Genomic DNA, 13,439 nt, shown 5'->3' with positions numbered 1-13,439 from the left:
AAAGAAATTCTTTGGTGTGAGGGTGGTGAGAGCCTGGCCCAGGTTGGCCCGAGAAGCTGTGGCTGCCCCATCCCTGGAGGTGTTCAAGGCCAGGTTGGATGGGGCTTTGAGCAACCTGGTCTGGTGGGAGGTGTCCCTGCCCAGGGCAGGGGGTGGGAACTGGATGATCTTTAAGGTCCCTTCCAACCCAAACCATTCTATGATTCTTATGATCAGCTGTCCCAAACCACAGGGAAGCACACACCAGGTTGTGGTCTGAACTGCTGCTCATCCACCCTTCACCAGGTCTCTTGCACAACTCTTTTGTGTGCATTGAAGGAAAGCTCTGCACTCCAGCCTTGCCCAGCACAGCTCAAGGGCTGGATGAGCAACACCTCGACCCAGGACCCCAGGGATCCTCAGCTCCAAGTGTAAGGAAAACTACTACACTGTTTCTAAAGCAGGAAGAATGAGGAAGGAAAGAGTTGAAAGTCACTCTTTTAGAGAACTTAAGCTATTCAAGTGGGGCCAGACCCAAGTTAAATACTGAAGTGAAAGCCTTGATTGCTATATGAGGAACCACCCACTGCAGCTTTTGCTGATATGCTCAACAACCTCCTGAAAGAAGCACTTGCAAGTGTGTTCTCCTTCACTTCTCTTCATTACTTTATTTCGCAAGCACCATAATAACTGGTTAAAATGCAAGCCAAGCTGCTGGCCTATGAACAAGCCGGGAAGTGTGTTTACATATTCCCTTTTCTGCTTAAGGATCAGCCTGTCATTAGAAGGGATGCAATGCTGCTAAACAGCTGTTGTATTGAATGTGTTCAGTCCTTGCTGCTGCTGGCAAGACATGACACTCTTAGGGGTGGCACCACAGCAAGTGCTCACGCTTAGTCAAACAAAACTTTGATGGAGAAGGGGCTCTTCTCGAGATAGAGGCAGGTTCTAGAGTTTTGGTAATTTCCACAAAGCAGGTTTCATTAATTCATCCTTTAAACATGCGGAGCACCTCTATGGTCTTTGCTGTTGCCCTTGCTGATAGTCTAAGCAATAGGTTTAATGCACAGTAGCTGCACCTCCAGGACTGTTTAATAGTTTTGCAGCTGCTTTCCTTCCCCATCTTAAATGCTATTTAATGTTAAGCCTGGGCATGGTCCCTAGGACCAACAGCTAAACACCTTCCTGAGCATTTCTGATGATAGAAGACATCCACGGGGAGCCACACCAGACCCTGCCACCAAAATCTAGAGCCAGCCCCTTGGCTCTCCTTAGTCTAACTTGAATGAACAATCCTTCCAACGGGTTGGTCCAGACGGCCCAGGTTGTGGTCAAGGGTAGATCATGTCACTGCAACTGCCAGTAAGCTGGAAGCTAGAGCTGAAAACTGAAATTCAGACTAATCCAGTCTGAAACAGCAACTCAAGTAGAAGGCAGATCTTCGCAAGATAACACAAGTTCCAAATTCACTCCTAATAAATATCTCTTCGGTCTCCGAGATAAGACAGGACAACACATCGATGAGTTACAGCACCACCATGCACTGATTTGCAACACTTTTGAAGCCCCACAAATCCTGTGCTGCAGCTCTTCATTTTTAACAGTAATGCCCAAATTTGGGGTGAGTGATTAAAAAAGAAAAGTGGGATGGAGTTTATGAGGTTGGAGTCTAGCCCCACAAATCCTGTGCTGCAGCTCTTCACTTTTAACAGTAATGCCCAAATTTGAGGTGAGTGATTAAAAAAAGAAAAGTGGGATGGAGTTCATGAGGTCAGAGTCACCTGTCCAAGAGTCAGAGGAATCTGTCATTCCCACTGAGTGGCCACAGCCCAGGGGCAGCCTCTACTGCAGCTCTAGGAACTGGCTGCCCCCAAAAACCTGATTTACAAAATTACACATTGACAGCCCTCTTGTGGCCTGAGGACTGGTGGACAGTAGTTTAAAGGAAGCTTTTAGCAACAGTGGTGTCACTGGCCATATCTCTATGCCCTCAAAACTAGCCAGAAGTCTTAGACATTATTTGGGATCCATAATAAAAGCCCAGCTGCATGTCATTTATCCTTCCAGCACCTGTAGTTACACTACCAAAACGCCCTTGGATTGATGAATCCCAACACTCCTGCCTTGGATCAGCTAAATCCCTCTCCTCTTCCCCCGAAGAGAACAACTGTTTATCCCTCCAGATGAGAATTCCTTCTTCAGCATTTTCTGGATGCTTTAACAGATTGTAGGCATTGCCAGCCCTGTAAATAGAGCGGTATTGGGTAGCACAAATCAACCTGTCAGCTTGTTCCTCAAACAGCATCAAGCTCTTCGTGGCAACCTCCAACTCCTGCAGACAGAGGGAAGGCACAGCAGGCAGCTCAGCACCTGCCCCTGGACAAGTGGTGTCCTGGGTCAGTTATTTGCTGGAAGCAAAAACATCCTTCACAGAGATCAAGATTCCCAAATACCAGAAGAGCCAGCAGTTACCATGGGCTGAATAATATTAACATTTAATTCCCAGTTAAGGACAGAAGAGAAGCCCTGTGGCAATGGAAAGGACTCTGAGGTCTACCCTTGCACCAACAACCTGCACGCTCCATACATCACCTGCAGGTTGGACAATTACAGATTTTTAGTGCTGAAACAGCCATTTCCAGCTGGTTCTGAGCTTGCTGTTCATCATGTCAGACTTAACACCTTATGTATCCAACCCTCCATGAAAGCCTTGCTTCCTTTCTCCTTCAGCTGTAGTAACCACAAGGCATTTTTGGGAAGATCCTCTGAAGAACCGGGCTGGTTACTGCTGACATGGAGCAGAAGAGCTTTGACAAGTCAGAGATGCAAGTTTTTTGGGACTCAGCCACAACAGAATAACTCAACACTGATATTTGGGGTCAACTCTTTAAAGAAAACCCTTCCTTTTAAGGGTGGGCCCACACATCATTCATATATTAAAAAGTCAAAGGAGACTTAAGCATAGGAAAGGCAATTTCCTCTAATTTTCTGAGAATTATAAGCCTAATAACTAAGATTAATAAGGCCCATTAGACATACCTATGATTAGTCCTGAGGTGAGGGATACCATATGCCCCAGCCTTTGGCATCCATTGGTATCAGTCTTTTCCCAAGAAAATATTTTGAATCCTGGAGAAACACAGATCTCCATCGTGCTACTGCCGAAGACAGTCGCTTATCCCGTGCCGGCCACCCAGCACAGCCCCTGGAGGGTTTTCCAGTTGCTCTGTGTCCCAGGGCACCTGTTCCAGAAGGGGACAGCCTGGCTGTTTGGTGTCACAGCCTTAGCAACACATGTCTACACAGCAGATCTTAGCAACAGCTTTCCTGGTCTCAGACGAGATCCTGAGGCCCTCAACTCACCCTGTAGCTCATGTCCTGGACTATTGATGGGACGCAACACATGCTAAACCATGGGGGTTGGAACTACATGATCTTTAAGGTCCCTTCCAACCCAAACCATTCTATGATGCTGTCCCTGACAGCCAGAGAAGTGGCTTCTCCAGGAGACCTCACTGCCGCTCAGTGATAGGAGCCATCTGCAGCCTTCCAAGGAAGCTCAGTGACATTAGCCAGCTGTCCCCCAACTGGTGATGGGCTTAGTACACTTATTTAATTACAGCAGCCATCAGAATCAAATGCAATAGATGTTACCAAGGAGATCCTGGAGTCAGGAGTTTGACCAAGCGTCTGACTCAAGCCTACACCACAGACTCAGCAAGGCACAGCATCTGTTGCTCTTCCAGCACAATTTCCAATAAAGCTCTCAAACACCATGATCTACCTGGGCAGGGAGGCAGACCCAAAGGTGCCAGGAGAGGAAGGAAACAGGACTTCACACTTGGGCACCAGAAAACCCAGTTGACACCACTTAATTAAAAAGCAGTCAAATAAATAGGCTGAGAGGAAGTACGAGTGTTACAGACAGTTAAAAATATACCAAAAGCTTGTTAAAGCCAAGCTTCATCTGCTACCTTTTCAAGGCAATTAGCACATTGATTCTTGGCCAAGAACTAGACTACCTCACACAGCTTATTTAGATGAAAACCAAATTAGATGCAGTGTAGCTGAGCCTTTCCAAAGCATAAGGTGCAAGTGGACATTTTGAGCCACGTATTTGGCAGAGGAGCTGATGTTGGAGGCTTAAAGCTAGATTGAACAGTCCGATACCAGGGTACTTGTGAGGACCCAGCCTCCCATCCAATAGCAGGAGTCTACAGGGCACGCTGCTACACCAAATGTGACATCTGTAAAACCCGCCTGAGCAACACAGGTTATTTGGTGTGTCGAGGTTTGCTCAGCTGCCCCAGCCGCAGTGAACAAGCTCTCTCCACTTCCCACTTCGTTGTTAGTGGTACCATGAATCATTTGTTAGGGAATGCATAAGGTGCAAGTGGACATTTTGAGCCACGTATTTGGCAGAGAAGCTGACGTTGGAGGCTTAAGAAAGCTAGATTGAACAGTCTGATACCAGGGTACTTGTGAGGATCCAGCCTCCCATCCAAGAGCAAGAGTCTACAGGGCATGCTGCTACACCAAATGTAACATCAGTAAAACCCACCTGAGCAACATGAGTTATTCAGTGTGTCTGGGTTTGCTCAGCTGCCCCAGCTGCAGTGCACAAGCTTTCTCTACTTCCCCCACCAGCATGGGTGGTCAAACCCTTCCCCTTCCTCCTAGGGCTCCCCTCTCTCATCAAGAGTCCCTCCCCAGCTTTCCTGGAGGCCCTTTAGGGACTGGAAGGGGCTCCAAGGTGTCCCCAGAGCCTTCTCTTCTCCAGGCTGAACCCCCCCAACTCTCTCAGCCTGTCCTCCCAGCAGAGGGGCTCCAGCCCTCCCAGCATCTCCATGGTGGCCTCCTCTGACCCCGCTCCAACAGGTCCATGTCCTTCTGATGTTGGTGGCCCCAGAGCTGGAGGCAGCACTGGGTGGGGGGTGTCTCCCCAGAGCGGAGCAGAGGGGCAGAATTCCCCCCCTGGCCCTGCTGGCCACGCTGCTGGGGATGCAGCCCAGGGTTTCTGGACTAACAGTGCTCATTGCTGGCTCATATCAAACTTCTCATCCACCAGGACCTCTGTCCTGCCCTATATACAGCCCTATAGCCGCACTGGGTGGGGGGTGTCTCCCCAGAGCAGAGGGGCAGAATCCCCCCCCAGCCCTGCTGGCCACGCTGCTGGGGATGCAGCCCAGGATGCAGGGGAGGGTTTCTGGGCTGCCAGTGCTCATCGCTGGCTCATATTGAGCTTCTCATCCACCAAGACCTCCATCCTGCCCCATACACAACTGTATAGCTAACAGTGCTCATTGCTGGCTCATATCAAACTTCTCATCCACCAGGACCTCTGTCCTGCCCTATATACAGCCCTATAGCCGTTTGCTCATGCCCCAGGAGACTACTTAATAATCCCGTATTATCTGCAGTAAAGAATGCCTATGACCAGAGGTCAACAGCATAGTCAACACAGACAACAATTTATTTCAGCCTCATTAGGAAAGAACTGGGGTTCTGCATAGCAAATAAACAAGTTTGTTATGACATTTATCTTGTCTAGAACTGCACTTACTCCCAGCACACAACTTGGGCTTCAGTCTCAACAGTCACAGCTCTATGTGCATTAAAGTGAGGCAACCATGAGGATAAACCCAACTATCCTAGACCAGTCAACAATTTTAGGTTTAAATCAGCAAGACTTAAGATCTCTACATGACAGGGAGCCAACCTACTCCATCACATCAGTGTTCCTAGGGGAGGAATGTAGGAGCTCTAGAAGAGGGGCTCAGTCTTAAGTCCAGACCTCTACCTCCCAGACAATTTTGTCAAGAGGAGACACTACAACACGGCTAGCAGTGATGCTGTACCCCAAAACAGGAGCCTCCAGGTCCCCCCCAAAGCAGAAGTGAGGACTGCTCAGACCTCAGGTACAGCACAACACCAGCTGCAAGGTAAAGGTGGGTCAAATCATCTTCCTCACCCTGAGCTACTCTACAATTTTGTTCCATGTTGTGGAAGTTCTATATCCCCTAAAGCTTTTAACCACAGTCTAGCCAAATAAAAGGAAAAAAGGAGCTTCTGCAAAATGAAACAAGATAGGAAAACCTACTTCAGCAAAGAACAGCCCCTTAAATGCTCTGGCCACACTAACATCCTCCCTCAGGAGAGTGAAGGACCTCCTTGCTCTGCCAAACACAAGGAAGAGAGCTCCTGGACAAAGTGGGTCAGGTGAAGATGAGACAACAACCCCTCCTACCTTTTTTTTTTTATTATTATTGTTTTTTAAATAAGACTAGACTTTTCAGCCAAATTCACAAGCACTGGGACAAAGCCAAGATGCCAGGCAAGGAAGAAGACTGAAGATTAAAGGACAGCATGAGCCGTTCAGACTCTTCACCCCACAGAAGTCAGCCCTTTGCCCAGGCAAGATACTTCAAAAAGACAGCCAAGGAGGTAGGGAAAAAAAAGCAGACTCTTCACCCCACAGAAGTCAGCCCTTTGCCCAGGCAAGATACTTCAAAAAGACAGCCAAGGAGGCAGGAAAAAAAAAAAAAAAAGCCAAGATGCCAGGCAAGGAAGAAGACTGAAGATTAAAGGACAGCATGAGCCGTTCAGACTCTTCACCCCACAGAAGTCAGCCCTTTGCCCAGGCAAGATACTTCAAAAAGACAGCCAAGGAGGTAGGGAAAAAAAAGTCTAGTGGGTTTGTTCTAAATATCCTGTGTAGTGAGAGAAGTTATCATCTGACACGATCAAGCAGCACGTGAGGTCCTGTGCATGAACTTCTGCACCACATCCCCTCCACCCATCTTTGATCTGCAGGGTCCCGTGTCATCATCCCCAAAGCCCAGCCTGAGATCCTCTGGCAGGGACCTGCCTTTTGCTTTGAGCAGGAAGGCTTTGAAGCTGGTCCTGCCTTTGGTTGCTCATGATAGGCGACAGAACCAGCAAGGGGTTGAATTGGTGGGTGCTGCAGTCACCAAGGCAACATCTCCCATCTCCCCAGGCAGAAGCACATGGAGAAAGGAGTAAAAGGAGCACAAATATCACCGCAGGACCCCCAGGAGGTGCCTCAGAGGAAAACTGACCCAAGGAGAGTTAAGAGCTTTCCATCGCTAAGCAGGATTAGCTAGAGATGAGGCCAATCACTGTCCCTAAACCACACTCCATTTTGAATTATGCACGTGTCCTAGATCCATCATTAACACCCTGGTGCCAACAAGGTGGCCGCTGAGGTCTCGGGTCAGCCCTACATATTTTATAGGTCTCCTGAATGATTTATTCTCTGTGCAGTTAATTCTCTATTTAACAGTTCGCATGACCTTTCTCAACTTAAACCATCACTTTTCTGCTAGTTGTGTAAGCAAATTAAATTACTTTAATGACCATGGGAAACACATACAGATCTTTCCCCCTGCCCCAGCTGATCCCATAGATCCATCTCAAAGATCAGCAGGTGCCACGTTTTTCTGGCAGACACAAGGACCAGCAGCTCTACACGCAGGGGCTGGGCAGGACACGGGTGCAAAAGCACGAGCTTAGGGGTTAATTCACCAGGTTTAGGTCCTCTTAGCTCTGCTAATGATTTGCTTAATCAACAAGGCATTTCACAGGTCTCTTCCTCCCAGGAGGAATTATCAGTTGGCTTTTTTAGGGCAGAGAGTCTTTTGCAAGACAGAGCAATGACTCAAGGCAGAGGCCAAATTGTCAAAAGTGCCTTTTCCTGCAAAACCCCCACTATTTGCGAAACCCTGACACTTCTCTAGGCAACCACCCTCACAGGAGGGGTTGGAAGATCCATCAGGCAAATATTTAGACTTGTTGAATGTATTTATTCCTGCGAGATCCCCAGAGCTGCTTTTAACAAGCACGCAAGGGAGCTGGCAGTTTGGGTTTTCCCAAAAATGGGTTTTCCCCCCGACGTCTTCAACCTGCGTGTTCAAGCCTGCAAGCTATGATGGGTGCCAACCACCACCACCACCCAACCTGCTCCTCTCACTGAGGAAGTGGCTGGCCAGCACGGAAGGTTGTAAAAGGAAACTCTTTGCTGCACTTCCTAACCTAAAAACCCTCGCTTTCACACCGCCTTTTCGACTCCCCATCGTAAATCAACAATAAATAGCGACGCTTCCCCGCCCCTCCCCTCCTATTGATGCTGGTGTGGGGGATGACACGTTACAGAAAAGGGCTGCAAATAGTGAATTTTAGCAGCCACACAGTGTTGATAAAACTACTGCGCTCCCCTTCCTACCATCACAAGGTAGAGGGGAAGGAAAAAAAAAAAAAAAGGCTTATTTTTAAACAAGTGCCACACGCCCATTTTTTTCCAGGGTGCAAACTCGCTTAGATAAGGCAGAGCCGTTTGCAACAGCTTCAGGAAAGCAGCCCAAGCTCGTTAAAAAGCCAAAAAAAAAGAAATATAACCTGCGCAGGGAGCTGTAATCCTCACCCCTAAGAGAAGCTGCAGCCAGCCTCCCCGCCATTGCACGCTGCTTCCCCCCCTCCTTCTTCAAGCAGGAAGAAGAAGGGGGATATAAATAAATAAAGAGGAGGGTTTCGGTGCTGCTTTCACCCCAAACCTGCACCTTGGTACCACCGGGATGATGCTTCCCCCCAGTGCAGCATCCTTCCTCTGCCGGGACTCCCCCCTCCATCTGCCGGGGACACGGATGGACACACACACCCCCCCTGGTACCTCGGAGGACCCCGGAGTAGGCAGCGATGATGGTCTTCATTGCGGAGGGATGGTCAGGTCCCGGCCAGGGCCATGGGATGGAGAAAGGGACCTGGCTCCGCAGCCCCGGGGCAACCGGCGAGTGGGAGAAGCGCTCACCGCGCATCCCTATATAGCTCCGGGGAGGAGGAGGAGGAGGAGGAAGAGGAGGAGGAGGGCGGGGAGAGGCGGGCCCCGGCAGGACGCCTGGGTCCCTCAGCCCGGAGGGGTGATGAAAGGGAAGCTCTTGGCCCCGGTGATGCAGCTGGTTGCGTTTAAAGCCAGGTTGGATGAGGCTTTGAGGAACCTGGTCTCAATAGAAGGTGTCCCTGCCCATGGTCTTTCAAAGCCCTTTCCAACCTAAACCACTCCATGAGTCTCCAGGATGGGGATTTGGAGGGGAGGACAAGGCAAGGGGGCACCCCCATACCCTCTGCCAGGTGTTTCCCTTCTTATTTTGCTCCTCACCCATCGCAGAGTGGGAGAAAATCCCTCCCTCAAGCCCCCCACTAGTGATGGACGTGTTAAGACTCTGCAGTCCCCTTCTTGCTCAGATGCTCTCCCACCCCACTCTTGGCTGATTTTAGCTTCCCTGGTGGGATTTGGGAGATCTAGGTTCCTAAAAGCATCATGAAACTGAAAAAAAAAAAAAAAGTAGAAAAAAGAAAAATTTAGAAATTTTAATAACAGAAGCTTTAATGGTTTCATTAAGTTTCGTCTTCAATAAGGACACCTGCAGGTATGCCCAGACCACTGACCAAGCCTCGTATTCTTCTCCTAACAAGATGTTTAAGGATCTACTCAAGAAGACACAGAATCACAGAATCTTCATGGTTGGAAGGGACCTTTGAGATCATCGAGTCCAACCACAAAAAAATCCCCAAACAAAACCCCCCCTTTTTGAGATCATCAAGTCCAACCACAAAAAAAAAACCCAAGCAAAAACCCCCCCCAAAAAGTCCATAAGAAATGAGGTGTCATTTAGGTTTGCTTCAAAGTAGCTGCTGTTGCCAAGAGATTTCTATAGGTTTTTACAGATGGGGACAGATGCCTCTGTCCCAACTCCCATGATATTAAACCAGATTCTTTGTAATAGGGTCATGTTGAGCGCAGTTATTAAGGGAGGGGGGGGTTGCTCCAGCCTGGGGCAAAGCATCAGACCTCTACCCCTTTCCTAATCTCAGTGTCATCTTCTGTCATTTGGAGAAAATGAAAATAATCTGCATTTGAGCAGCATTTTTTTGAGATCCCTCAAGGAAAAGCCTTTGAAAGCAGCAAGTGTATAGAGCTCCTCACATGCAGAGGACAAAACACCCCAAAAAAGACTTCAACTTCTGCCTGGTTTTTAGGGTGGGAGCAGGATCCTGCCTTGCTGAGCCAGCAGTTTTTTTCCTGTTGCCCCTGGGGATGCCACCGCAACATCCATTTTTTGGCCCAGGGAGATGTGTCTACTAGCGTGTTTCGCAAAAAAATAAGTCTTTTTATTTCAGCTGTGGAGAGCTTAAATCTGAGCTTTAGAGGTGAAAGAGTGATTTATTTCCCTTCTCGGTCCCTCGTGGCGTTCCCTTACCCATCTCTTTGAGTCAAACTGGCACCAGGACTTGTTCGCTCCCAGTTTGGCCACAGGGCTGCCTTCCAGCAGTTGTAGTGGCCTGTTGAAATATGTGTAAAAATGGAAAATTGCAAGAGCCTGTCTGAAGAAAGGGCCTTGCCCAACAGATTTTGGATGAAACCTCTAAAAGGCAGCCCAGAACAGAAATAAATCAGCACTGGAGTACTGCTGAGTGAAAGGGGAATGGTCTCCTGCCTGACTGTGTCCCCTGATGACTTAAACAGAGTTATCTGCAAGAGCAGAAAGGGCTGAGGTGGCTTTTCTTATCATTACTGGAATAAAAACCTGCAAAAAATTAGACTGCCAGGTGGTGACAGTGTGAGAGAGGTAGATAAAGAAATTTTAGTGTGCTGGGACCTTTATCTGCCCAGATCCATCATCTTTCTATTGATTTATACCCACCCTTTTCATATGTTTTGGGTGCAAACTCTTTGAATCCTGATCATCATAGGATCATAGAATGGTCGAGGTTGGAAGGGACCTTTCAGATCATTGAGTCCAACCGTCAACCCAACACTGACAAAACCACCACTAAACCCCTTGTATAGAATCATAGAATTCATAGAATCATAGAATTGTCCAGGCCGGAAGGGACCTCCAAAGGTCATCTAGTCCGACCTCCCCGCAGTCAGCAGGGACACCCCCAACTAGACCAGGTTGCCCAGGGCCTCGTTGAGCCTCACCTTGAATATCTCCAGGGATGGGGCCTCAACCACCTCCCTGGGCAACCTGTTCCAGTGCTCCACCCCCCTCACAGTGAAGAACCCTCTCCTCATCTCCAGTCTAAATCTGTTCCCCTCCAGCTTGAAGCCATTGCCCCTCGTCCTGTCACTACAGGCCTTTCTAAACAGGTTCTCCCCAGCCTTCCTGTAGGCTCCCTTCAGGTACTGGAAGGCTGCTATTAGGTCTCCCCGGAGCCTCCTCTTCTCCAGGCTGAACACCCCCAGCTCCCTCAGCCTGTCCTCGTAGCAGAGGTGCTCCATCCCCCTGATCATCATTGTAGTGGGGTTTGAGTCTGGAAGGAGGCATTAAAAAAATAAATTTTAAGTAATTATTAATAAAAAAATACATATAATAAAAGCCCCCTCCCTTAATGGAGTATTGCAACCTGCAGGAGTAAATCAAACCCGCCACCACCGTAGCCCCGAGGTTGAGCAGCAGCTCCAACGTGTGACTTGGGAGCACAAAACCGTGACGCCGTGTTTCTTGGGAGGAAGGAAAAGTGGAGCCCAGACCCGTGACGACAGGACCGAGCCCTGGGGACAACCTCTGCCTTCACACCATCCGAGCAGCCGCAGGGACCTGGCTGCCGCCCAGCTCCCATCTTGTGCTACAAGTTGTTGGTTTTGTCGTTTTCCTTCCTTCTCTCGTTCACTGAAAATCAGAAAATGGCCCCAAATAATAGATTAAAGATATCCCAGCTCTGTTCCCCAACAGGATATTTTTTTCCCACCCAGAACCACGGTGCTGTTTCAATAGATGGTGTTGGAAATGCCCGTGGCTTGTTTTCCTCAATGCTTATGTTGGCGCAGGAGATATACGACCCTGTCTATTATTAACCCGCATGTCTGGCATGATTCTTCTAGAACAATAAGATCCTTTCAAATACTCTTCTATTACTTCACCTGAGCCTGAAAAACACCGGTTGTGGACGGAGTAACATGGGCAGGAGCCAGTCTTCCAGCTCCCTGCAGCCAAGAACAATTCACAATGGTTTTAAACTCCTTTATTTCTGCTTTTTTTTTTGTGTTTTTTTTAGCAGCAGCGGAATCTCACAGCAAAGCAGCAACACACCTTTGCACAGTCACATATGTATTTTTAATGCATGTATGGAATTTTTAGGGCGATGCCTATCGAATAAAGCTTTTGAGGACACATTTCTTTTTCTCTTCCAACTCCTGTTCAGGGACTTGAGAACTGTTTGCAAGGTGTGGAGGGGTGGGTTGCAGTATGTTGAGTCAGCCATCAGTGTACAGCTCTGTAGTTTTGTTTCTATTTGGTTATTTAGCAGCAGAAAACAACCCTATTTTCAAGGCATCGGTGTTCAGCGCCTTCACCCAGGGGCCAAGTTTTTGGCTACGTATGTGAAACTGCCTGTATTTGGCATGTTGGGACAGAACCACTCCAATTGGGCTTATCTGTCTTTGTAATTCTCCTTCTCTGACTTAAAAATGTAGAGTCATTTCCCTGCCTGTGGTTAACCCTCTGTTGATGGATGTTAAAGTTTCTTTCCAGCCAGTGTTATTTTTAGTGGATTTATGTTTCCAGAGCTGATAAGAGCCTTGAACACAGAGGGTTTACAGCTGCCAGGGTTGTCCATTAATCCACCCATCTCTCTGCACCGACTGCAACCACAGCATCTGAAATGGGCCTTTTCCCCATAATTTCTCCTCCTGAGCCCACTGAGAACACGATGGGACCATCTCTGGGGGAGTAGAGTACCGTAATCAGGTCCAGCTCACTGTGTATTTCTTCAGATGCCTACAGCAGGATGAATTCAGGTTGGACATAAGGTCTACTCTCATCGCAGACCACCTGTGGAGCATCCTTGTAGACAGGGAAGACCTTGCATTGAGCAGGAGGACTTTGTACCCCACCAAAGACCTCTCAGCAGACCACAGGGACCTTTAGATCACTTCTGCTTTTGTCCCTGCATCTTCCTCTGAGCCGTAATCATGCCCTCACCGGGAGCGATGGACGTCTTATCATCAGGGGTGTAAACGACAAACTAGACGATAAGAGCTGGGATTTAATGAGGAGTTTGAACCCGAGTCAGCCAGTCAGCAAGGTTTGCTTTTTCAGATTGCCAAGCAGACAAAACAGCAACAAGACCCTTCCTCACTCCTGCAGCAGTTATTTTTCCACCTGCTCTAAGTGTGACTTTGGCCAAGCTTACTCTGCATTGCGTGTCACCTACAGTCCTCTCTTTGCTCTCCCTCCAAAGCCTTGTGTCCTCTTCTTTGCCAGTTAATTCAGCCATGGGAGCCCAGGAACCCCTCACATGAGCCCAAAATGTAACTTGAGCCTCAAAATGCCACCGCGCAAGCAGCGATGCTGGCACAACATTGCTTGGTCACCTGGGCCTGCCTTGACGAAGGTCCATCCGTCACCTCCCCGGAGGTATTTTTAGTATTTTGTACAGCA

The 13,439-nt window shown here is 48.4% G+C and overlaps 1 protein-coding gene across 1 annotated transcript in view; it reads right to left on the bottom strand.

The window, feature by feature from the left end:
• Positions 1 to 8,799, bottom strand: part of DGAT2 (diacylglycerol O-acyltransferase 2) — a 29,271-nt gene extending 20,472 nt beyond the window's left edge. The window contains exon 1 of the mRNA XM_014960616.1: positions 8,666 to 8,799. Coding sequence (XP_014816102.1) covers positions 8,666 to 8,705 — 40 coding nt within the window. The 5' untranslated portion in view covers positions 8,706 to 8,799. The remainder of the gene's footprint in view (positions 1 to 8,665) is intronic.
• Between the last annotated feature and the right edge of the window lie 4,640 nt (positions 8,800 to 13,439).

The sequence above is a fragment of the Calidris pugnax genome, unplaced genomic scaffold (assembly GCF_001431845.1).
Source record: "Calidris pugnax isolate Ruff unplaced genomic scaffold, ASM143184v1 scaffold270, whole genome shotgun sequence".
Lineage (NCBI taxonomy): Eukaryota > Metazoa > Chordata > Aves > Charadriiformes > Scolopacidae > Calidris > Calidris pugnax.
This window is presented reverse-complemented; position numbering and strand designations above follow the sequence as displayed.